Source organism: Hyperoodon ampullatus, assembly GCF_949752795.1.
Source record: "Hyperoodon ampullatus genome assembly, chromosome: 20".
NCBI lineage: Eukaryota > Metazoa > Chordata > Mammalia > Artiodactyla > Ziphiidae > Hyperoodon > Hyperoodon ampullatus.
The window spans coordinates 4,617,680-4,640,879 of record NC_136933.1 but is presented as its reverse complement, the minus strand read 5'-3'; the positions used below and the strand labels follow the sequence as shown (position 1 = coordinate 4,640,879).

The 23,200-nt window shown below is 53.6% G+C and overlaps 1 protein-coding gene across 3 annotated transcripts in view; it reads right to left on the bottom strand.

The window, feature by feature from the left end:
- The window catches only part of ANK1 (ankyrin 1), a gene marked incomplete at both ends in the record, with an annotated part of 213,360 nt that overhangs the window by 40,944 nt on the left and 149,216 nt on the right, over positions 1 to 23,200 (bottom strand). For all 3 annotated transcript variants that reach the window (XM_079726759.1, XM_079726757.1, XM_079726758.1), the window contains 18 exons: positions 1,378 to 1,474; positions 2,333 to 2,356; positions 3,106 to 3,178; positions 3,647 to 3,739; positions 4,750 to 4,848; positions 5,068 to 5,166; positions 7,002 to 7,100; positions 9,464 to 9,661; positions 13,464 to 13,562; positions 14,043 to 14,141; positions 14,684 to 14,881; positions 16,252 to 16,350; positions 16,846 to 16,944; positions 17,381 to 17,479; positions 18,897 to 19,094; positions 21,516 to 21,614; positions 21,890 to 21,988; positions 22,364 to 22,462. In XM_079726759.1, the coding sequence (XP_079582885.1) occupies positions 1,378 to 1,474; positions 2,333 to 2,356; positions 3,106 to 3,178; positions 3,647 to 3,739; positions 4,750 to 4,848; positions 5,068 to 5,166; positions 7,002 to 7,100; positions 9,464 to 9,661; positions 13,464 to 13,562; positions 14,043 to 14,141; positions 14,684 to 14,881; positions 16,252 to 16,350; positions 16,846 to 16,944; positions 17,381 to 17,479; positions 18,897 to 19,094; positions 21,516 to 21,614; positions 21,890 to 21,988; positions 22,364 to 22,462 (1,970 nt within the window). The remainder of the gene's footprint in view (positions 1 to 1,377; positions 1,475 to 2,332; positions 2,357 to 3,105; positions 3,179 to 3,646; positions 3,740 to 4,749; positions 4,849 to 5,067; positions 5,167 to 7,001; positions 7,101 to 9,463; positions 9,662 to 13,463; positions 13,563 to 14,042; positions 14,142 to 14,683; positions 14,882 to 16,251; positions 16,351 to 16,845; positions 16,945 to 17,380; positions 17,480 to 18,896; positions 19,095 to 21,515; positions 21,615 to 21,889; positions 21,989 to 22,363; positions 22,463 to 23,200) is intronic.

Here is a 23,200-nt window from a genome sequence, read left to right as displayed (position 1 = left end):
CCACCCCCATTCTGCAGCCTTCGACCCCTTGGTGAGGGAACCCCCGCTCTGGCCATTACATCTTATTCTGCATCACGATCTGTCCACTGGGTGTGTGTGTGTGGTTTTTTTTTTTTTTTTTTTTTTTTTTGCAGTACGCAGGCCTCTCACTGTTGCGGCCTCTCCCCTTGCGGAGCACAGGCTCTGGACGTGCAGGCTCAGTGGCCATGGCTCACGGGGCCAGCCGCTCCACGGCACGTGGGATCTTCCTGGACCAGGGCACGAACCCGTGTCCCCTGCATCGGCAGGCAGACTCTCAACCACTGCGCCACCAGGGAAGCCCCTGGGTGTGTGTTTTGATTCTACCAATACATCTGTAGTTTCTCAGATGTTTCATGTTTCTTTCTAAATGAAGTTCAGTAAATACTAATCATAGTTTTCCTTCTCCTTGGTCCATTGCCCTGTTTTGCATAAGCCCTGGGACCAAGCTGGCCCACGTCTGTCTTTTCAGAAAATACTGAGGGCTCAGTGTTTCTAGAAAGTTGTCACTTTTAGATTCATTCACAAAGTCCCCAGGTGTGGCGATGCACCCACATCGCAATAGCTCACAGCATCTCAGGGAGGACTGAGAAACACAGGCAGACACAAACCCTCCGTGGGTCTTCCCTAATGGACAGGCTGACGGAGGGACGTGGCCGGCCTCTGAGGCCAGCTTGGCAAAAGTTCCTTTCTTTTTTTTATTATTTAAATTCTTTTAATTGAATGAAAGCTTTTAAAAATTCTGTAGTGCTTTGCAGTTTTCAAAAGTTTTACACACGTGATTTCATATAATCCCATAATGACCCCCCCTTTTTTGGCAATGGTTTCTTTTTTTTTTTTTTTTTTTTTTGCGGTACGCGGGCCTCTCACTGTTGTGGCCTCTCCCGTTGCGGAGCACAGGCTCCGGACGCGCAGGCCCAGCGGCCATGGCTCACGGGCCCAGCCGCTCCGCGGCACGTGGGATCTTCCCAGACCGGGGCACGAACCCGTATCCCCTGCATCGGCAGGCGGACTCTCAACCACTGCGCCACCAGAGAAGCCCGGCAATGGTTTCTAATGGCAATCTCCCTTGGTGGATTTTTTTCTGGTGAGAAGCTGAGTGTGTGAGAGGGGGAGGGGTATGGAGACTGAGCGAGGAGAGGAGGAACAGTGGGGGGCAGGGACCCCTGAGAGGGTGGCTTGCAGTAGGAGACACCTCTGCCCCCGCCTGGAACCCCTGGTGCAGGGCTAGCTTATCCTAAGGTGCTGGACCAGCGCTCTCTCCGGGCCCGGCCTTCCTGGAACCTTCCCGCTCTGGAATCCTCCTACTCTGAGTCCCCGGGGTGGACCTTGACCTGCCCCGGCGTGAGCATTTCTTACACTTGGTCCAGCTTCGGCACGAAATCCAGCAGCTCTTTCTCTTCATCTATATCCCTGGACTCCTGCTTCTCAGCCTTGAAGCCAACAAGTTCTTCTCCTGAAACCACACAAGTTTAAGTGAGTGACAGGACGGAGATTCCCTCTTTCTTTTTCAAAAGCAAAGAGGGCATCTGCTGCTCCTCCTCTCAACGCTCGCCCCCGAGGAGTGGGGGAGGGTCTCAGATGCTCCAGGAGGACCATAGCAATGTCTCCGACCAGCCCTGACCCTGTTCCTCCAGCCCTGGTACCTGGAGCGGGGCAGCCATCCCCTAGTATCTTAGTCTGCACCAGGCTTTGGAGAAGAAAACAGTTCCATCAAAAAAAAGAACTTTTTTTTTGCCTGACAAGTTCCACTTCAAAACAGCCCTTGTGGCGTGTGCAGTGACACCAAAGAAAGAGGTGCTTCTGTTCTTTTCCACACCACACGCGACAGAAGAATAAATGACCGTGGAACCAAACCCATCCATCTTGAGAGGCTCTAGGAACTTCAATAACCATGGCGGCTGAACCCTCATTATCTCCTAAGCGCATCACCAGGAGGTTCAAAGTCTGTCTGCAAACCAGACCGCCTCTTTGTCTCTCTCGCCTCCTTGAACTGGAGTTGGAGCCCTGGACCTTGCAGGGTCCTTTACTGCCCTTCAGCAGTGTGTGTCCTGGCGTTGTGATCTGGAGCCGACAGGATGGAATCACAGCAGCTCATGCAGTTATGATCACAGACACAGTGGCATGGGCACAGACACAGACATGGACAGGTTGGAGCCGCCCGCCAGGGCACGGATCTTACGGATGGAAATTTCCTGTTTTAGTCAAGCTCTGATTGTTATGAAAACCAGGGATGGATTAGTGAGATCTTGGATTGCTTAGAGTGAAATGCACTTGTGAGAATGGACCACAGGGAACAGAAAGTGTTTCATACCCATTATAGTTATATGAGCAGTTCCTGGAAAGCAAAGAAGAGCCAAGTTTAAGGATGGATAGGATTGAAGTCAGTTAAATTAAGAGGCATATTATCAAAGGGGATACAGGAGACCTTTCTTCACCTAGTTGACAAAACTACATGACCCCTGGGTTACCGATATGCAAGGGGCCAGAGAGAAATCTGATCCAGCCCCACCCTTTTTTAAATCATGATTTTTCTCTTCCAAGTTAAGTGGGAAGACAGGCTTGCCTGGGGCAGGAAAAATGCCACAAGTACCCGTGGCCACAAAATTTGAAACTATAGTCATTTCATAATGACTGACTGTCGACCCAGCGTGTGGTCAGAAGAGCAGCTTATGAAAAGCAATTCTTCCAGATTTTAAATGAAACAGCTTTGTTCAAAGCACAAGGAACGCACCAAGTGGAATTTTATGACAGTTCCTTACAGCTCTGAGAGTTGACTGAGTTGAATCACAGTCCTGGTATGATATAGGCAGACGCACATGTATTTGTGAAACTTTGTGGGATTTTATATTTTAATCCCTGCGATGTAGATTTCCTTCTTCTAAAACCACATTAAAGGGGCCTTTTGGATAACGGACGGCATCTTTTGAGCGTGGTACTGTCCAGCTCCGACTAGGACGGCAGAGGTGGGCATGCTGTGAGGTGCCCCGGGGCGGCAGCAGGGGGCCCCCCCTAGGAGTGTTCAGAGCCCCGAGCACCCCTTTCAGCCTGACTTGACCCGGACGTGGTGTTGATCCCAGCCTGTACCTTCATCTTCAGAGACGTCCAGGATCTCATCCACCGTCTCGGGGAAGCTCAGCCGGTGCCTGTCGCTGACCAACTAAAACGAGAAAAAGCAAAGACCTCAACCCAAACACAGCAGTGGGCCCTTTCACCCATTCAGCAGTTACCTGGTTATGAGTGTGGAGACAGGAAGGAGATGGCAAAGGATGTTTGTGCCAAGTGAAGAAAAGGACAGCTAAGAGGGTCTCTGGGGTCTGGCAGGAACCGCAGAGGGATGAACGGAACCCCAGCTTCCCGGCGCCTGGTCCCTGCCCCCAGTCCCACCCAGGGCTGCCCGCTCCGGTCTGGTGGCGGCCGCTACTCCTCCGGCCGCTAGGTGGCAGTAAAGACCCGCCTGATGAAGGAGGAGCCCCGACCCTCGCACCCGCCCCCAATTCTTTCGGCTCTGAGCTTCCCGCGGGAATCCTAGGACCCTTAGGCTCCCTTTCCTGGGGTACCCCAAGGGGCGCCCTGCGGCCAGGCTGTGTGTGTCCGGGGTAGGGGTGCAGGGGAGGAGCAGACGTACCGCGACACTGGTTTCATCGGTGACAACCTTGAGCACGTCTGTTACAGAAATGTAGCCCAAGCGCTTGGCTATGGCTAGAGGTGTGGTTCCATTCTGGGGAGGACAGCAGAGGGAGGGTGAGGTCAGACCGGGCTCACGCCCCAACCGTTCATACCCAGAGCAAGACCCCTGCACACGCGTGGGCCCAGATGTGTGTCGCCGACGCCCGCAGCGACGCTGCAGGGCGGGAGGAGGCCACGGTATTTGCATCTGCAGCCCTGGGTGCGCGAGCCTTGAACGGGAGCAAGGGAGATCTTACCACCAAAGTCAAGGGTGGCCCAGAGGAGAGCCAGCGGGAAGGTCAGGGTCGGGGGGGCACCAGATGCAGTTGTAGGAATAGCAGGGCACAGGACAGTACTGCCCACGGCTCCCAAGGCCGGTTCTTTGGGTGTCAGTTACTGAGCATTCAAATAGTTAAAGTAATCCACATACTTCAGTGAACTCTTTTCAGGCCAATCAGAAATCACAAGTCACCAGAAACAGGGGAGGGGTCTATTTCTACTCTGATTTTAAAAGGCAGAGCTAAGTGACACTAAACGGATACTGAGGCTTTCTTTTCTTCTAAGTTCTCTGGTCCCAGGGTGTGCCCCGCTCCGATTCAGCCCCATCCACAGTTACGGTTTCAGCAACCACACCTACAATCAAAGGCCTGCACGCTTGCTGAGCTGGAAGGGGCCGCGGAGATAACCTAGTAAAGCTGACAATCGTGTCATCTAGGGCAGGAAGTTCACCCTGAACAGTGACCACGGACATGGCTGAAGACCCCGAGGCCCCCACACATCACACACCACTCAAGACATTTGGCTTTGTTCACTCCCACAGATTTCAGAAAGGGTTTTGACAATATTTAAAAAAAAATAAAAAGGGGGGAGGGGAAACAGTGCTACCAGGATAACCTTCTGTCTTCCAGAAGGAGGAACTAATCCCAACAGCCCACGCCCTGGGGAGCCCGTCCAGGCCCCAGACGCACAGGAGGATGACCCGAGCTTCCCTGGTGAAGGGATAGCGCGTGGGGCCGCCTGTGAGAGTAGGTCTCTGAAATCAGGAACCGGGCGGGTACTTACCGAGCTGACCTCGTTTGGGGAAGCACCATTTTTGAGAAGCAGTGTCACGACGTCTGTATGGCCTTGTTGAGCTGCCTGGTGCAGGGGACTGTATCCGAGCTGTAAAGCAGGCAGACGTTTGGCCGGATGAGCTAGCTACGAGAGAAAGCACTGCCCACCGGCCACAGAGCGTGTGCGTCTTCTGTGTGCAACATAGAAAGGCACTTTCCCCATTTCCTCCTCCAGTGTTAAAGCTGAAAGTTGTGGTGGAGCCCCAAGTGTGCCCGGAGTGACCCTGGCTGCATCTGAATCTGGCACTGCTCTCAGGCATCCCAGTACCTTAGTCTTGGCATTGACGTCTGCCTGGTGCTGTAGCAGGAACTTCACCAGCTTGATATTCCCATAATGGCTGGCCACGTGGAGTGGAGTGTAACCCATCTGGAAAGCAAGAGAGAGGAGAGAGGGTGACCAGCAAGGCTTCAGGGGACACCACGAGCCGTTCTGAGCTGGACGGGAATGGAAGTCTCACGACAACGGTGACTGAAAGAGAAGATGGACGAGGAGGCCCTTTGCAAGGTCGGCAGTGGGATACCACGGGCCTGGGAGGGACAGGGCTCGGTGTCAGTCAAGTGCAGTGTGAGAGGACTAGGAGAGACCCAAGCGGAGAGGTTAAGTAGGTGACTGGAAACCTGACACTGAGCCCCGGGGAAGAGGGCAAGGCGAGGAGGCACCTGAGGGGAGTTGAAAGTCTTGGAGGTGAGAGAGGTCCCCAGGATAAGTGTGGAGAGAAAAAACTGGGGCCCACGGACTGAGGCAGTACTTACAGGGAGCTCAGAAAAGAGGACGGAGAGGGAGCAGCAAAGAGGAGGGAGGAAAGCCAGGAGAGGCCCGTGTTACAGAAGCCAAAAGGGGTCACCCCCGGAAGGAGGGAACCGCCAGCGGACCCTGGGAGGGCAGCCGACTCAGATGAAGACAGACAGCGGCGCAGAGATCACTGCCGACCCGGACAAGGCCTGCCTTGCACACTTATTTCCACCAGAAAGGTGAAATCCCACCGAAAAACTCCCCAAAAGGCTGTCTAGGTTACAGAGTTGTACCATAATGGAATTGATAGGAACCGGCCATGGCTTGAAATCAGTGGCTTTGGGCATTTGTTCATTTGAGTTTTGTCTGCAGAGCAGGTAGCTGTCAAGAAAGCCGTTCTGCTGAATATTTTAATGCTCCCTCCAAACGCCAACAAGCCAAGGCTCTCTGGGCTCCTAAGTGTCCCTGGGGAGCCCAGTCCCACAGACGACCTGGACCCAGACCCTGCAGGCTGGACCTGGAGTGATGGGGTGGCTTTGGGACCCCCAAGTTCTAACCCACAACATAGGATCTCTCAGGGCAGGACCCCAAAAGACTAAACCAGGCCCACAAAAGAAGCCTCAAAGATCCAGGACATTCTTGGGTGAAGCAGGTTCCTTTTGAAGCTATAGGCAGTTGGGGATAAAATATGTCTCTGGATTTTTCTCAGGGAGGCTTCAATGTCACACTGCTGACCGACGTGCCTGAGGAGCGCTGGAGGGGGCTGGAGCTACAGGGGTGTCACTTTGTCCCTTCCTTTTAATACAGTTGCCTTTTGGTGAAAAGGCACAAAATGCCACTTCTTCCAGGAAGCCTCTTCCTTCCACCAAATGGAAACACCCTCTCCTCCCTCTGTGCCCCGTGGGTTCACGAGAACAACCCCCCCCCCGCCGCCGCACCGCATATCACACAGGCTGTCCCTGCCTGCCTCTTATGTCATCTGCACATGCCTTGAGGCAGATTGCACTGTGTGCTGGGCACTGGGTCATCCCCCACCCCCACACCCTCACCCCACCCCCACACCCAGAGCTCCCTGCACACACAGAGGCTCAAAGAATGCTGGCCTGCTTTTAGCCAAATGCTGGAGTAGAAGGGACGGAATTTTCCAGTGCATCCTGGGAAGCCTGACATTTTGACACCTTGCTCATGTAAGACAGGGCTTGGAATCATGATTACACGTTCCTTTCACTACAGAGGATCAAAGGTCTAGCCAACTTTTTAGACTCCCCACTGGAAAGGGAGCCCATTGGCCTGGGGTCCTCAAACTCCACTGCCGCCCCTAGGAAGTGGCAGACAGGAATGGGCCACTGCGTCCTCGGGGTATCAAATATCCTCAGATGGGCCAGGGAGGGAGGCTGGAGTGGGTAGGCCTGTGGGTGCAGGGGGAAGAGGGGAGTCCCCGTGCACAGAGCGCCGGCTGCTGGCCTTACCCGGGTGGTGGCGTCCACCGTGACACCGTGTTTGATCAGCACATCTGCCACTGGAACGTGACCTTCTTGTGCGACCAGATGAAGGGGAGTGAGTCCACTCTGGAAAGGAAAAGCAGTTCATCAGCTTGGAGCCAGGAAAGAATTCCAGGCGACACTGAAAGAGCACTGAGGTTTGGGAGTCGAACTTGGCTTTTGCACGCTCCAACCAGCTGTTTGACCTTAGGCAAGCTCTTCTAGGCCACCCCCCGCCCCCATCCTTAACTAAAATATGAGGTGCTTAGACTGAATCAGAGGTCAGCAACAGTTTCTGTTAAGGGCCAGATGGTCAATATTTTAGGCTTGTGTCTCTCTTGCAACTACCCAGCTCCGCCAGTTATAGTGAGAAAGCAGCTATGCCAACACATAAATGAATGGGCATGACTGGGTTCCAATAAAACTTTATTTGTACAAACAAGTGGTGGGCCGGATTTGGACCCCAGGCCATAGTTTGCTGATCTCTGAACTAGATGAACTTTATGATCCTTTCCAGTGGTAACATTTCCTATTTCCATGACTCGAGATGAGCTGCAAAGCCTTGGTTTGCTTATCGAGAAAATTGGGATTATAACTGACGAATCTCAAGGGCAAAGGAAGGCTCATTTGAGAAAACAGACGAATATGCATTGAAAACCACGACATGACATTTAAATGCAGCCTGTGATCAGCACATCCCAGCCAGTAAACAGGGTGGAGGATCCTGCTGGGACCGAAAACCCCAGATTCTTGGAGTTTTCATCACAGCTTTCTCACGAGGCTGGTGATGCTCCAGCCATCTTGACTGACATGTGCGCATTCACGCAAAATGCCAGGAAAGGCTTCCCTCCCCCGGAGCCCGCTCAGTACGCCCTACTAACCGTGGGGCAAACAGGGCTGCAGCTCCTTGTCATCGGAGCCAGTGGGCAGGCCCTGCCCCCTCTCCAGAGACTCCACTCGCCCTCCCCTGCCGTCTGCACTTCCCCCCAGGCTGATGGGAGGCCCAGTGGTGGTCCTCCCCAGCTGAAGCCTGCGCAGGCAGGTGGGGCTGCCCACATAAGAACAGGTCCTGGGTCGGTCACAAGCATCCGGGTGCCTTGCCTGATCCACAGTAACCTGACTGGTGAGTGTGGATGTGGATGAGTGGGGATGTCTCAGGGCAGGGCATCCCCGTCCTCCTCCTGGCTCACTTAAATGGCACCAGCGAGAAACCAAGAGTCCTGTCCAACATAATGGTCCTGCCCTAACAGTTCCCTCCTGGGGGTCACATGTCCAAAGCTGTCCAGATAGAGCCAATGGATCCACACGCTTTTAAGAAATCTTAAGTTACCCTCAAAATGCTTGCCTTTCTGAAACTGTATTACGTTCATTTATCGTCTAAAGAAGTGACTCTTCATATCGTATGATTCCATTTGTACGAAATGTCCAGAACAGGCAAATTCATAGTGACAGAGAGTAGATTAGTTGCCAGGGGATGGGAGCTTGAGGGAAATGGGATGTGGCTGCTAATGGGTCTGAGGCTTCCTTTGGGGGTGATAGAAAGGTTGTACAGTTAGACGGTGGTGGTGTTCGTCCAATTCTGCAAATATACCAAAGAAACCACCAAATAGTACAGTTCAAAAGAGCGAATTTTACGGTACGTGAATTATATTTAAATAAAATTGTTGTTTAACAGAAGAAGTGACTCTTAGTCTTTCTTGGGTCATGTGTTCTTTTGAGAAGCTGATGAAAACCATGAGGATGTCACCCGGGAAACGGCTCCCATGCCCATCCTCCCACGTGCCAGGTACACCATATAGAGGGTTTCCTGCTCACACATCAACAGTCCCTGGACTGAGACTCCATTTAAGGGACAGGTTGGCACTGAAAACAATATCTTCCTCACAGAAAAAGAATATTTAGTCCCAGCTTACTTAGTACATTCCTGAACGTAGACACTGGCCTATATTTGGGAAAGCATGCAGTGGATTTCAATAGTGATCTTTTTGTAGATTCCTGAGTCAACCTCTTTAGAAAGGACCAGCCAAAGCTTTGGCATCAGGTAGGCTTGGGGTCCTGCAATCTTGGAATAAGCAACCTTTCTGAACCTGTTTATTCATTTACAAAACTGAGATAAAACCTACACGGGGGGACTTCCCTGGTGGTCCAGTGGTTAGGAATCTGCCTTCCAGTGCAGGGGACGCGGGTTTGATCCCTGGTCGGGGAACTAAGATCCCACGTGCCACGGGGCAACTAAAGCCCGGGAGCCGCAACTACTGAGCCCATGCGCCACAACTAGAGAGAAGCCCGCACGCTGCAATGAAGAACACACACACACGCACGTGTGCATGCCCATCACCTGATTCAGAACCCGGGCACACAGCAGGCGCTCGATCCTGAGATGCAGTGTGTCGTCAGCTGACCCCCCAATGTGATTGAGTCTATAGGGACACCTGCAGACGCGTGTTTACCTTGTTGCCCAGGTTGCCGTTGGCCTGTTTGGAGAGCAGGAGAGATACCATGTCCGCGTGACCCTCCTGGGCCGCCAGGTGGAGGGGGGTCACGCCTTGCACGGACTCCGCGTTCGCCGAGCCCCCGTACTGCAGCAGGTTGCGGGCCACCTCCATCTGGTTCTGCTTGGCGGCGATGTGCAGAGGGGTGTAGCCGTTCTGAAAGAGAAGGGGCCACCGGAGCCTTGTTACAGGAGTGCTGAGTTGACAAGCTTAGCGCATGCCTTATGTTTTAGATCCTCTGAGGAGGGGCCAGGAGGCCTGGTTCAGGGCTGGTGTCACCCGGGAGGGCCACTTCAGTAAACAAACCAACCGACCGAGTCCATTTGGTTTGGAGAGGCTCCCAGAGCCAGCAAATGCCCTGCCCGTTCTCTCCATCTATCTTCTGTGCACAAGGTGCTGTGTCCCCAACAGATGCTAGGATTCAACCAGGCAGCAGGCCTATAGAACACCCAGCAAGCTAGGCACACAAGTAAATGAAAGGCTTCCATGCCCTCTTTCCTGCAGTAAGAAACATGCCCCCCAAAGACAGTTCATAGAGGAAAAGGAACAGAGACCTTCTCTCCTCGTGACGTTGGGCCAAGAGCTCCCCCTGGGCCTGGTGGCTTCAGGCAGGTGGCATTAAAAGAGTACATGTCCCCAGCAAGGGACCTGGGGGTGTGGAGTCAGTCCTTGGTCCACTTTAACCGGCCATGTGACTAGGGGCAAGATCGTCAACTAGACTTCCTTTTGTATTTTTTAAGCCATTGTAAGAGGATAGTAACATCTACCTTGTTCTTAAAGTTGTTGAATGGATCAAATATGATAATATATGTGAAGGTGCTTTCCAAAACTGAGATATAAAATTAATAAACCTTTGTATGGTTTTGCAGTGCCCTGGTTCACAAATCTGTGAAGTCCGTTATAAGATGAGGAGATTGGTCCCACAGTAAATCAGCTACGTCACTGTGTACTCTCTATTCAGCTGGCTTTCCTTTCCCCTTTGTCTTGGGAGGAAGACTTTCTCAATGAAGGAAGCAGTGCGTGGGAGCAAACTCCGTACCCCACTGCAGGCAGCCTACTTTGATCATCACTGTTGGAAACCACTTCCACCTACATTATCCTTTTTAAGCTTCACTGCAACCCACGTACAGCAAGTAAGACAGGCATTTTTATTACTACCCTGCTTTGTGGATAAAGAAGCCAGTTCTCGGAGAGGCTAAATGCCTCTTCTAGTGTCACACAGTAAGTGAAACAACAGAGAACCCGAGTCTGGTCTTGTGACTCCAGATTCCAGGTTCTTTCAACTGGAGCAAGATTCCACTTCGAATCTCCGTAAAATGCAGATTCTGATTCAGACGGTATAGGGAGGCACTGGACTCTGCATTTCCAACAAGCGTCTGGGTAAGGCTGATGTTGTCGGCCACAAAGCATTCAGGGCTAAGGGGGATGCCAGGCCTGAGGACCCCTGAGCAGGACCCAGGAGTTTCCAAGCATATGCCCACCCAGTCCCAGAGCAGATGGCAGAAGGCATATGGTCTCCTGCCATGGCCAGCATCCTTCTGGCCATCCCGCAGAACTGAATCTCCTTTGCCAGCCACTGCCTTATTGTGGAAACCAACATTTCTGATTCTGTCAGGATTCACTGATCAGGGAAAAGAAACAGAAAAAAAGGGGCTGACCAATACAGTAAAATCCCAGTTTAAAGCACTGGGGGACAGGGTGAGATTGGTCTGTCTGCAAAGTAGATTTTGGGGAAAGGAAAGTTGTCATTTACCCAAAGAATTAAATTGAATAATAAAAATCATCCTCTCTGAGTAATTATGTAAGATGATTCATCCTACTGTTCCTCCTTTTAAATTTGATTATGTTATGAGAAAACATTAAATTCTTTGTAGGTTGTGTTCCCCTGACAAGATTGGCATTTTGACTGTAATAAAATTAATTAAACAAAATGAGTTTTGTACTGTATCAAAAGGGAGCAAAGAAAAGAGGTGTGGCTCAGTGGATCAGGCCTGAGATTTGGAGTCAGCCCCAGATGGAGATCTTCTCTCTGAGTATCAGAGAATCTTCCGACTCCAGAGCCCAGGTCTTTTAGCTGGAGCTGTGCTTCTCAAACTTGAATGTGTGTGAAATCACTTGGGATCCTGGTAAAGTGCAGATTCTGACTGGGGGGCCCCAGATTCTGCATTCGTAACAAGCTCCGAAGTCAGGATGAAATGGGGTGAGGCCGCTGCTCACCTAGGGTGCCTGACTGCAGCCTGCCTTCCATTCCCTGCACGGAAGCAAGGATTATTAGGACCTCTTTTACTGAACAAAGGACAGGAACTTGAGGACTTAGTCACGTTAGTATTATCAGAAGTCCAGGCCACTTGGGCAATGGAGGATGTCTGCACTGGAAGAACGGCATCCCGTCCAGGTCAGGCTGCCAGGTGACCCCCAGTTAAAACCAAGATACAAGAACAACCATCAGTCTCAGATCAGGGACCAACCCCTGTGAGCTTTCTCCAAGCTGGGACTACAGGGAATGAATCACCTTCTGTAGGTGACAAGGACGAGGGGCAGGGAGGCAGGAGAGTCGGGGGCCGGGGTGGGGGGACGCGGGGAAAGATTCAGGAACGGTGTGAGCCAGTCAAAGGCTCCTCTTTCCCAAGGAAATGAGCTCGTCCAAAGGAACGTGCACACTAGAGAGAGATCTGCCTAAACATTAAAACAACATTAGCATCAAAATTAGAAAGGGGTGGGTTTGGTTTGGGTGCAGAGAGACTCGCATGTGAAATTCTACAAAATCGCCAGACTGCTTTGGAAACTATTTTTTGCCATGGAAACAAAACCCATCTGTGCAGGGTTTGTGCTTGGATAAAGCTCCCTTTAAATACCACGAGCCTGGCTCCGATTTCTTTTCTATAAGGAGCGGTGCGAGGAGGAGAGGAGTCCAGCGTTTTATTTTTAGAAGCAGGAGTAAGTCACGTCCCAGCAGGGCTGCGCGCTGTCTACACAGTGATGTGGGCTCTGCTACAACAGCGCGGGACCAGAGCCCAAGAAGGGGTGCCTGGGAGATGCTGTGTCTGCAGGAAAGTGAGGCTGTAAAATTCAGATGAGCATCCATTCTGAGAGGGGAAGGCAAACTGAAGCCCGGCCCTGACGTTCCCTGCGTCCCCAGGGAAGTCAGCAGGTGGCGGCTGGAATCACACTCTGACCCACCCATGGCTCCCTCCTGCCACAGGGCTGAGCACTGGGGTGAGCTCAGGGGCCGCGATGTCCTTTGCACCCGAGCCCTGCCCCCTCTCCTCGTCCCTCATCTGCGTGGCCACCAGCCCCCTCGGCCCCGCTCCCCTCACAGACCCTGCACACCTTCTCACCCCACAGGGGACGGCCTGTCCCCCCAAAATGATCCTCACGTCCGGCTTTATCCCTGTACCTTGTACAGCGCCCTCTCAGTCCACTCGTACATAAGCCCCATCCACTCCCTACACTCCGGGTCCCTCAGGGGCGATGCACCCATGGCTCTGAGCATCTCAGGGGCTGGTGTGAGGGTGCACGCCGGCCACACCTCAACGTGTAACGTATGTACAGAAACGGCACCATCTCGGAGCCGGAACTCCAGAGAGAAACAGATCTGGGGGAGACTCTTCGCACTCAAGACAGTTTCCTTTTTCCAGGGTTCTGGTGAGTTCACCCCCAGCCCTGAATATTCTCCAAGTGTGGCCCTGGTCCCGGAATCCACGAACACGCTGTACATGCTGACCTCTGACACCAGTTTGGGGTACACATTAGTTGTGTAAAACGAGCTCCACATCTGCGAGGTGACCTGTGGCTGAGAAGTGTTCCCCACTTCCCAGCCCGTTCCGGTCCCCAATCAGCAGCCATCGCACTGCAGGTAATCGGGCTGCTTCTGCACAGCCCTCCCTGAGGGGTGGCGGTCGCCTGCTGTCCTGGGGTGGGGACGGGGTGAGGACGGGGTGGGGACCAGGAGGCTTACCCAGGCCAGGCTGTGTGGGGAGCTGCCCCGGGGCAGCAGCAGCTTGACAATGTCCAGGTGGTTGTGGTGCACGGCGACATGCAGGGGCGTCAGGCCATTCTGCGGGGAGATGGACAGGGGACAGCCTTCACTCAGGGGACGTCCCACTGGCCATGCCTGTGGCTCCAGGCAGCACCACGTGGGGATCCGTATCACTTCTGTTACACAGGAAATCTGCTTGACACCATTTCAGAGCCAGTCTTGAGCTGAAGTCACTAAAGAACACAAGCAGCTGGACCTGGGCCACCTCCTCATTCCTGGGGGAGGTCACCTCCTCCTCAGTCCTGGGGGGGTCACCTCCTCACTCCTGGAGGTCACCTCCATTCCTGGGGGCCCTAGGGGTTGATGGGGCAGTGCAGCACCCTCGCTCAGAGGGGCCGCTGGGTCTTTCTAGAAGGGCAAGACCTCTGTCAGAAAGATCTGTCTCCCCAGAGGCCATTCTTCCTGGACGACTGCCCATTCGCAAGGGGGATGCAGCACCCGGGTGCAGCTGCCTCTCTGCCCCGGCTCCACCCTGGCAGGAGGGAAGGTCAAGCTCACCTTCCCGGCGGCGTCTGGGTGCGCGTCATGCTCCAGCAGCAGCTGTGCCACGCGCACCTTCCCGTACTTGGCCGCCACGTGGAGAGGAGTAAATCCTTTCTGAGGAGAAACACAGGCCGTCGGAACCGTGGGGAGGCCCGCCATCCTCCCTGGAGAAAGGGCCCGCGGCAAAGGAGGCGTCCCACCCCGACTGGCGTGGAGAGGCCAGTAGAATAAAGGGCACAGAAGGTGTGATCCTGCTGAGACTCCCGGAGCCCGTGGGGCTGCCACCTGCCCCTCTCGTGATGGAGTCAAAACCACTGGTGCTGTTATTTGACAGCCAGCTAGTTGAGGGCAGGGCCTGGGCCGCCAGGCTTCTCGCAGCCCAGAGCCTGTCTGGTCTGGCCAGAGCAGATCCTGAGCCATTCCATGATAAACAGACGAAGGCTGGTGGCTGGATGAGAAACTACAGTTCACCTTCCCGGGGAAGGACGGGACACATCCGGCTCACAGGTGGCGGCCAGTCCTGTGGGTCCATTCCTCCCAGCAGCCCTCAGCACAGTCAAGGCAATACAGAGGACCAGGTGGCAACGCCCTCCCCTGCCCCAGGCCCAGCTGGGACCAGCCTGCCGCTCTGGAGTACGGGAGGAGGAATGCTGTACCTTGGTCATGCACGCCTGGGACGCCTCCTTTTCCAGAAGGGCCAGGGCTGTTTCCACGTGGCCCTCTCGGGCCGCTATGTGCAGGGGAGTGTGCCCGGCAGTGGTGGCCAGGTTGGGGTTGGCGTCATTTTCTAGCAGGAGCTTCACCATGTTTGTGTGGCCAATGCGAGCTGCACAGTGAAGTGGGGTCTGGTCATCCTGGAACCCAAAGCAAAAACAAAGAACAGGGAACGCTAAGGTTACCTAACCCAACTCTTCATTTTATAAAGAAGGCAGGTGAGGCCCAGAGAGGTTAAGTGACTTTCTCAAGGCCACACAGCTAGTAAGAGGAAGAGCTGACATTCAAATCTCTGAGTTATGGGAACCGATATGTTCTATATTATTTAATCCTTATAACAACCTTTCAAGTTAGTTGTTATTCCTACTTAATTGCCCAAAGGCTCAGCCTTCCCATCTGTAAAATGGGAATAATGGTATTGACCTCATAGGGCTACGGTTAGGATCAAGCAGACAGCGTGTGTAAGATGTTTCACACCACGTCTGGCACAAACTATACATTGTGGTTGCTCTTACGGGCAGACCTCGGGGACATTGTGGGCTCAGTTCCAGACCACTGCAATAAATTGGGTAACACAGTAAAGCGAGTCACATGAATTTTTTTTTTTGGTTTCCCCGTGCATATAAAAGTTATTTACACGCTATTACACTCCATTAAGTGTGCAATAGGATTATGTCTGAAAAACACACTTACCTTAATTTAAAAATACTTTACTGCTAGAAAAATGCTATCCACCTGACAACGCGGGGTTGCCACAAAACTTCAAATTCTAACAAACACATTATCTGCAAAGCACACTAAAGCGAAGGGCAATCAAACAAGGTGAACTGTACTGTCTCCCGAGTCCTGTCTAAGCGTCCACTTGTCTTTCTGTCTGAAGGCTACCCTGGTTTTCTCTAGGCCAGGGGCTATGGGAGGGTCAGACCTGGGGAAAGATGACTTTTCACCCCAGCTCCCGCCCCTTCCAGTTTCCTGCAGAAGCTAAGGTGGTCAGTGGGCAGGGTCTCTGTGTTACTGGGCCCAGCTGGGCGCCTCCCTCCTGTGGCTCAAACCCAAACCACAGTCCTGACACTAAACAGAGGCTCTGTGGTCTGTGCGGTAGGAAAGCCTGATCCTGGCCAAAGCCAGATTGCAAACTCAGCAGCTCTTCTTACCCTTTGCTCGCTCAGTCCCTCAGAGATGCCTTTTACATCGCGGGGGCATCTTGATTTTCACCGGCAACCCTTTCTTCAAAAAGTTGCTTCTCTTCTGACACTGTGGCTGTAACCACCATGCAACCTTTCAGCGTCCCCCCCACCAATACTGTTTCTTGGCCTTTCGTTGATGCCAACACATCTCTGGGCTTCTCAGAACCCTTGCAAAGCAGAACCGGAGCGTGTGCTGCAGCCAAGCAGGTGTGACAAGGAACCTCGGAGCCACGAGCCCTGCAGCCTGGTCTCTGATCAGGGAGGACTGCTCCTCCTGCGCCTGAATTGCTTCCGTCGGGATCCCTCCCATCTCCAGAACTCACCTTGGCCTTGGCATTGACTTTGGCTTTGTTCTGGAGCAAATATTTGGCCACTTCCGTGTGTCCTGCTCTGGCTGCCATGTGTAGCGGGGTCTCCACTTTCTGTAAAATAACAAAATTATGGAAGTGTTAACACCTGCTGGGTTTCCAAAAGGGCACACACAGAGCTCCGCAGTGCCAGCCTGGAGTAGCTTGGCGGGCATTCATCCAAGAGGTGGAGTTGCCCCAGCAAGCAACTTCAGGCTTCAGTCTGCTGATGCCTGGTGTGTGTGTGTGTGTGTGTGTGTGTGTGTGTAAGATACACTTAAAGGTAAACCCCAGAGCTAAGGAATGTTTAAAAACATACATGTATTCCCAGATAACACTCACAGAAGTTCCCAAATGATCGTCCAAAATAAAACCCCCAAGACTTACAGAGGGGTGACACGTTTAACTGGGAAAGCGTCAGTACATACAGTCGTCCTCCCCCAAGTCCGAAGCGCCTGCTATTCTGAGAATTCTACCTCTGTCCTCGAGAGGAGAGCTTGGGATCGCTGGCAGACGCTCACCTCTGAGCCCTCTGTCCACAGGAAGGGCTTGCGCTCCCCACGGACTCACCACATTGGAGACGTTGGGCGATGCTTCCCGCTGCAGCAGGCTCTTCACGATGGGCAGGTGCCCCATGAAGGAGGCCACGTGGAGAGGTGTCAGGCCGGACTGGAACAGACCAGACAGGAGTGAGACGGGGGAGCCTTTCCCGCTCCTCCAGACACACAGCCGGATGGATCTTAAGCTTTCCTGCCTCTAGGGGCTCCAGAACAGTCTTCCAAGGAAAGGGAGTTCTATGAAATGGGTCTGCTTCCAGGAAAATGGCCAGAGGGGGAAAAAAACCACCGCAGGGTGATTCCACCCACATGTACAACTCAAAACATTTTGCATCTGACCTTGGACAGCTCCCTGAGATCTGACACCAGCTCCCAGTCTTAGCGACCCCTGATGTATTCCTCTGAGAGTTCTAGACTAGCACACACACACACAACACACACACACACACACACACACACACACACGCAGCCACAAAGAACAACTCTCAAGATGGCTATTGGAAGAAGGTCCGTGGAGACCGTCCACTCGCCTGTGGAGTTTCTCCTACCTCAGTGACAGCATCGATGGAGGCCCCCGTCTTCAGCAGCAACTCCATGACGCGGATATGGTTCTTCTTGCAGGCGATGTGTAAGGGGGTAAAGCCATTCTGCAGCCCCACACAAAGGGAGACAGGCAAGCGGGGGCTCACACTCAAGCCCAAGGAACACCCAGACCACCCTGCTGATGAAAAGGCAGCCCCTGCCCAGCCTAAACGTCAATCACTGCGAATCACGGAAGAGGCAGGTGGCTCTCACTATGCACCCGGCGAGGTCCTGGATATGTTGTCTGTAAACCCTTTTTCCAAATTTAGTCATATTTTTGGACGCACTGAAAGACCCTGCCCTGTAAAGTTTCCTTAAGGGGAAATTTACAATAAAGAGAACTGCTGTGAAGCACAGCACGTTCCCTGAAACCGCCGTGCGTTTCTAGTCAAATGGATTTCTGTACCTCAGCCCCGCTCGAACATGATACGCTAGGGTATAAACTCCACCAGGGCAGGGATTTCTGTTTGTTCGCTGGGTTTTGCCTGTCTGCTTGTTTTTTTCAGTGCTTTAACCCCTAGGGCAGTGGTTCTCAACGTGAGGGGAGGGGATTTTGACTCACCACCCACCCCCCGCCCCGGGGACACTTGGCAATGTCTAGAGACGTTTTTGATTATCACAACGAGAGGAGGAATGCTATTAGCGCCTAGCGGGCGGAGGCCAGGGATGCTGCTAAACATCTATTCACGGGTCAGTCTCCCCACAACAAAGAATATCGGGCCCCAAATGTCAGCAGTGCGGAGGCTGAGAAACCCCGACTACCCCAGACAGTGCCTGGCAAGTGGGGACTGCTCGGGGAAAGCTTTCTGAACAAATGAATGAATCAATGAATGAATGAGCCATCCTTGCGGCCTGGAGGCTGTCCCGCCTTCTAAATTCTCCTCCTCTGGGAATGGGCGGAGGGGAGATGGCGGGTGTGGGCAGGCTCCGTGCAGCGCTCCGGCCCTGCCAGCAACTTCCCCGGGAGCCCCTGGCCTGGGGCAAGCGAAAAGAACCACAGTCCCAGAAGGGAATCTGCTTTAGGCCTGAACTCACCTCTGCTCAAGCACCATGACCACCGTGGGCCCCTCTGCAGAGGAAGGATGCTTAGCTGAGCCCATTTCACTCGCCCCCAAAGCAGATCAAAAAGCCAGGCAGTCGCTAGAAATCACCAACCCTCAGCTCTGGGCACGGACGGGAGTGACATCCCGCAGACCTACCGCACACACTGCTTGTGAGTCAGGTGTCCTGGGCCCAAACCCACCCGGACCTCAGCCTGTTACGGGGGCTCGGTCATCATGTGTGGGATGCGGCAGGGAGTAAGGTCACATCCGCCTGTGCGCTGCCACGCCCTGCGGGCCTCAGCGCCCCGCCCCCCGACACTGTGCCCACCCTGAATCTCCAGGGCGGCTCCAGGCACCAGTGGGTACCTCCCCGGGGGGCTCAGCCATGCACCTCTGGCCCTAGCCCCTCTGGCACCTTCTCCGATAGCCTCCCACTCACCAGGGCTCTGGAGTTTGGTTTGGCCCCTTTATCCAAAAGGACCTTGGCCACCCTGTGGTGGCCGCAGTGGGCGGCCACGTGGAGCGGGGTCAGGTGGTCCAGCGTGATGTCGTCTATCTCTGCATTGTATTGCAACAGGAGTCGGACGCAGTCAAGGTGGTCTCCCTGAGCCGCCATGTGGATTGGGGACAAGCCATTCTGGAGAAGAGGGAAAACAACCAGTTGCAAAGGAAATGAACACGGAAATTCAAGGCAGGCAACGATTCCAACCTCACTTCCCACCTCCTCCCTACACAGGGCTTCCACGTGGCTCCCAGGTGAGCCTGGCTCATTCCGGCCTCCGCGTTCCTGCTGGTCTCTGATTGCAAACCTCCTTCTTCTCACCCCGCCAAATCCTCCAGGCCAGCTCTAGCCAGGCCCACCTCTTCCACGAAGCCTCCCCTGGCCACCTTTCATTCCTGTGGGCTTTCCTCATCTGTACCCCTCACTCGGACGGTACTTATATATTTGCCGAATTGTTTTCATAATTAACTTTTCAGGTGTATGTATCTTCTCTCCTTCCTTAGAAGCTTCTTAAGATCAGTGACTGTGCCTAGCATCTCTTACACAACCCACGCACGCATGTAACACACACAGTGGTCCTCAATCAGTGTGGTCTTGAACGAATGAATGATGCTAAAATGGAATTTGGATCTAAAACCCTCTGTTCTTTGTCCCTGACAAGTGCACATCACTTTAAAAAACTGTTAAGGATCCTCACTGTTTCTTTTTTTTTTTTTACATCGTTATTGGAATATAATTGCTTTACAATGGTGTGTTAGCTTCTGCTTTATAACAAAGTGAATCAGCTATACATATACACATATCCCCATATCCCCTCCCTCTTGCGTCTCCCACCCACCCTCCCTATCCCACCCCTCTAGGTGCTCACAAAGCACCGAGCTGATCTCCCTGTGCTATGCGACTGCTTCCCACTAGCTATCTATTTTACTGTTTCTTAAATAGCGACTTATTTCAAACAATTAAAGACAGAGAAGACTCACTCACTCATTCATTCAGACATTAATTCAGCAAATATTAAGTGATTAAAGTGCACCAGGTATGGGATAGGCTCTGGGGAAACAGAACAGACCAAATTCCAGGCCAAGGAAGCTGGCAGACTAGTAGGTTAAAGATGGGGAAAGAGATACATTGTTGCCACTCCGTGGGGTGACATCAGGAAGGCGTGATACAGCACAGAGGAGCGGGGGAGTGCGGAGTCCTGATGGGGTCGGGGGGACGTGGGGAGAGAAGGCTTCCCAGGGAGGTGACCCCTGAGCTAGGACCTCGCCAGGAAGACGACACAGGAAGAGCATCCCCGAGAGGGGAATGGCGTGTGCAGTGCCACAGAGGCAGCCGCCCCGGGACCCAGGGAGCTCCATGCAGGTAAACACGCGGGAGGCCACGGGCATAGAGCTGGACTCCAGGGGCAGGCAGGAGCTGCATCATGAAAGCCCCTGAGCGAGGAAACTGGGACGTTAGGTTTTAGCAAGAGGCAAGTGAAAGAAGGATTTTCAGCGAGGGAGAAACACAATCAAGCTGCATGATGGCTATTGTTAGTGTTTGAATTGAACTGTGTCCCTCAAAATTCACATGCTGAAGTCCTAAAGCCCGGGACCTCGTGATGTGGCCTCATTTGGAAATAGGATCATTGCAGATGTAGTTAGTTAAGATGAGGTCACTGGTGTAGACCTTAATCCAATATGACTGCTGTCCTTATAAAAAGGGGAAATGTACACACACACACACACACGACAGCCTGGGCCGTGAACATGACCCAGATTTCAGAGAGCTCCACTGAACACTCACATGATGCTTAATCAGGGAATAAATTGCTTTTATGGTGTAGAATCTTACGACAGGGAGCTGCACACAGAAAACCTCGGGAGTGACCATGGGTGGGTCTGGTCTCTGCCTTGCTCTGCTCTGACCACCTTCTAAATTCACCCCAAGAACGAGGCAGTGGGCCTGGAGGCGGTGTAGACCAGGTAGTCTGACAGCTTTAGCCCCAGTAAGACTCAAGACCTCATATTAGAACTGAGGGCGGGCTTTTGCTCTGGCCCCGAAAGGACCTTGAGAAGAACCGTTTTCAACATCATCCAGTCCGGCCCAGGCTCTGAAGACTCCCCGAGGGCTTAGTTCCTGTCTTTTCTGGAGCCAGGGTAAAAGAGATGAGGCCTCATCTAGAGCTGTACAGACAAATGACAGCCCATGGGACAAATCCAGCCTGCTGCCTGTGCTTGGCAATAAAGTTTTATTAGAACTAGGCTGCTAGTTTGCACATTATCCACAGCTGCTTCCCCACTACAGTGGTAGACTTGAATTGTTGTGACATTGACGAGGGCCTGCAAAGCCTAAAAATATTTACTATCTGGCCCTTTAGAGAGAAAGGGTGCCAACCTTGATCTAGATATAATTAGAGCTGAGTGCCTCCTGTGTGACAGACATTGGGGTCAACATCACACACTGGCTGAGTTAGCAGAATTAGCATCTCTGTTTCTCAGAAATGGGATTCCACCCGGGTCGGCCTGACCTGGAGCCCTGCCTAAGAGATGCTCCTCGGAGAAAGGAAGCTCGCACCTTGGTTTTGGCTTGGATGGGCGCCCCGTGGTCCAGCAGGATCTCTGAGATTCGCAGGTGCCCATTCCGAGCTGCACAGTGGAGAGGTGTCAATTCATCCTTTAAAAGACAGTCAAAAAGAGAAAGCCCCAGAGGCACCCATCAGAGGTCGCTGGAGAGAGGGCACCTGTGGCATCATTCCAGCCGGAGAGGCACGAGAAGGCTTCCTTAAGGACCGGCTCGATGGAGCAGTGTGGTCTCCAGCTGCCCCTGTGGGCTCTTCTAGAGGCTGAACGCCCTTCCCTAGCTGATCACGGGGAGCCCACTACCTGGGTGGGGCCCTGGCAGGCAGCACTCGCTCCCCTGGCCTTGCCGGGCAGCTTGCTGGCACCCACCTTGGTCCTTGTTTCTATCTGGGCTCCGCGGTCCAGCAGAAGCCGCACCATGATCACGTTCCCCCTGCGGGAAGCGATGTGCAGCGGCGTGATGCCGTTCTGGAAGGGAGGAAGGGACTGGTCAGGGCGTGCGTCCTGGGAGGCAGCTGCGCTGCACCCTGCTCCCCTGTGGCCCTGCCCCAGCCCAAGGCAAGCGGCCACTCTGAGCCCACTGTTAGGACTCTTCTCGCCTAAGAAAGATTTCGAAGCCTCTAAGGACACGCCAGCCTCTCGGTTCATCACAAGCAAGCTGGCTGAGCCCAGGTCCCCCAGAATCAAAAACACAGGCTGCAGTTTCTCAGAAACCCATCCAGGGCTGCTTCACCCGCAGGCACATCTGCAGTGCGGGGATGTCCTTGGTGCCACGAGAGGGGGGCACGGGGTTCTAGACGCCCAGTCCCTGCACGCATGGGCGGCCTCACCAAAGGGCCTCACCTGGGGCGTGAAGTTGACACTGGCTCCCCGGTTGAGGAGCAGCTGGGCCACGTTGAGGTTCTCGTAATGAGCTGCGATGTGGAGGGGGGTGAATCCCGTCTGGCACACAACAGAGGGGGACAAGGCGTCACAGGCCACATACTGTCACTTCTACCTCAGGATCAGCCTGGGGTTCTGGAAAGCCGGCAGGACCAGAGGACCTCACACAGCAGGCAGATTCGGACGGAAGGGATCAAGAGATGTCCCACGGCAAGTTACATCCAAAAGTGAGGTGCTACCTCTGGGGACACCCAGTCTCCGTGGTTCACGTGGACAAACCATGGACCAGGGTCACCTCCCACCCTGCAGGCTGGGCCCGTTCCTCTGAACGGTTACGTCTGAAGAGATTTTAATGAATGAGTGAGAAGTGTTATGGGGTCCATGACCTTAATCCTCGGGACGGTTTCAGCCCCTATAGGGGTGCGGTGGCCCCTGGGTGGCCCTTTGACCCTCGGTGGGCCCCTTGTCATTCTTCTGTTCCTAACCCCCGACCACGCCTAACAATCCAGGCAGCAGTTTTCCAGAAGGAACCCCGTGACCATGGGGCAGGGGCCTGTGTGACTGACTCAGTGCAAGTTTATTCCCAGAGGGAGGGAGACGTTAAGTCTAAACTTATAGGTGGTGAAAACATCGGACAGCGTGTGCAGACGGCGGGCTGTCCAGGCCCCTGGGAGGCCCCTCCCTGGTCCCATCTCCATGTGGGGACCCTTCCCTCCCTCCCTCCAACCGGGGGGAAGCTGGGGAAAGAGCTGGAATAAACTTCTAGAACACCACCTGGGTCGGGGGGATGGACTGCAA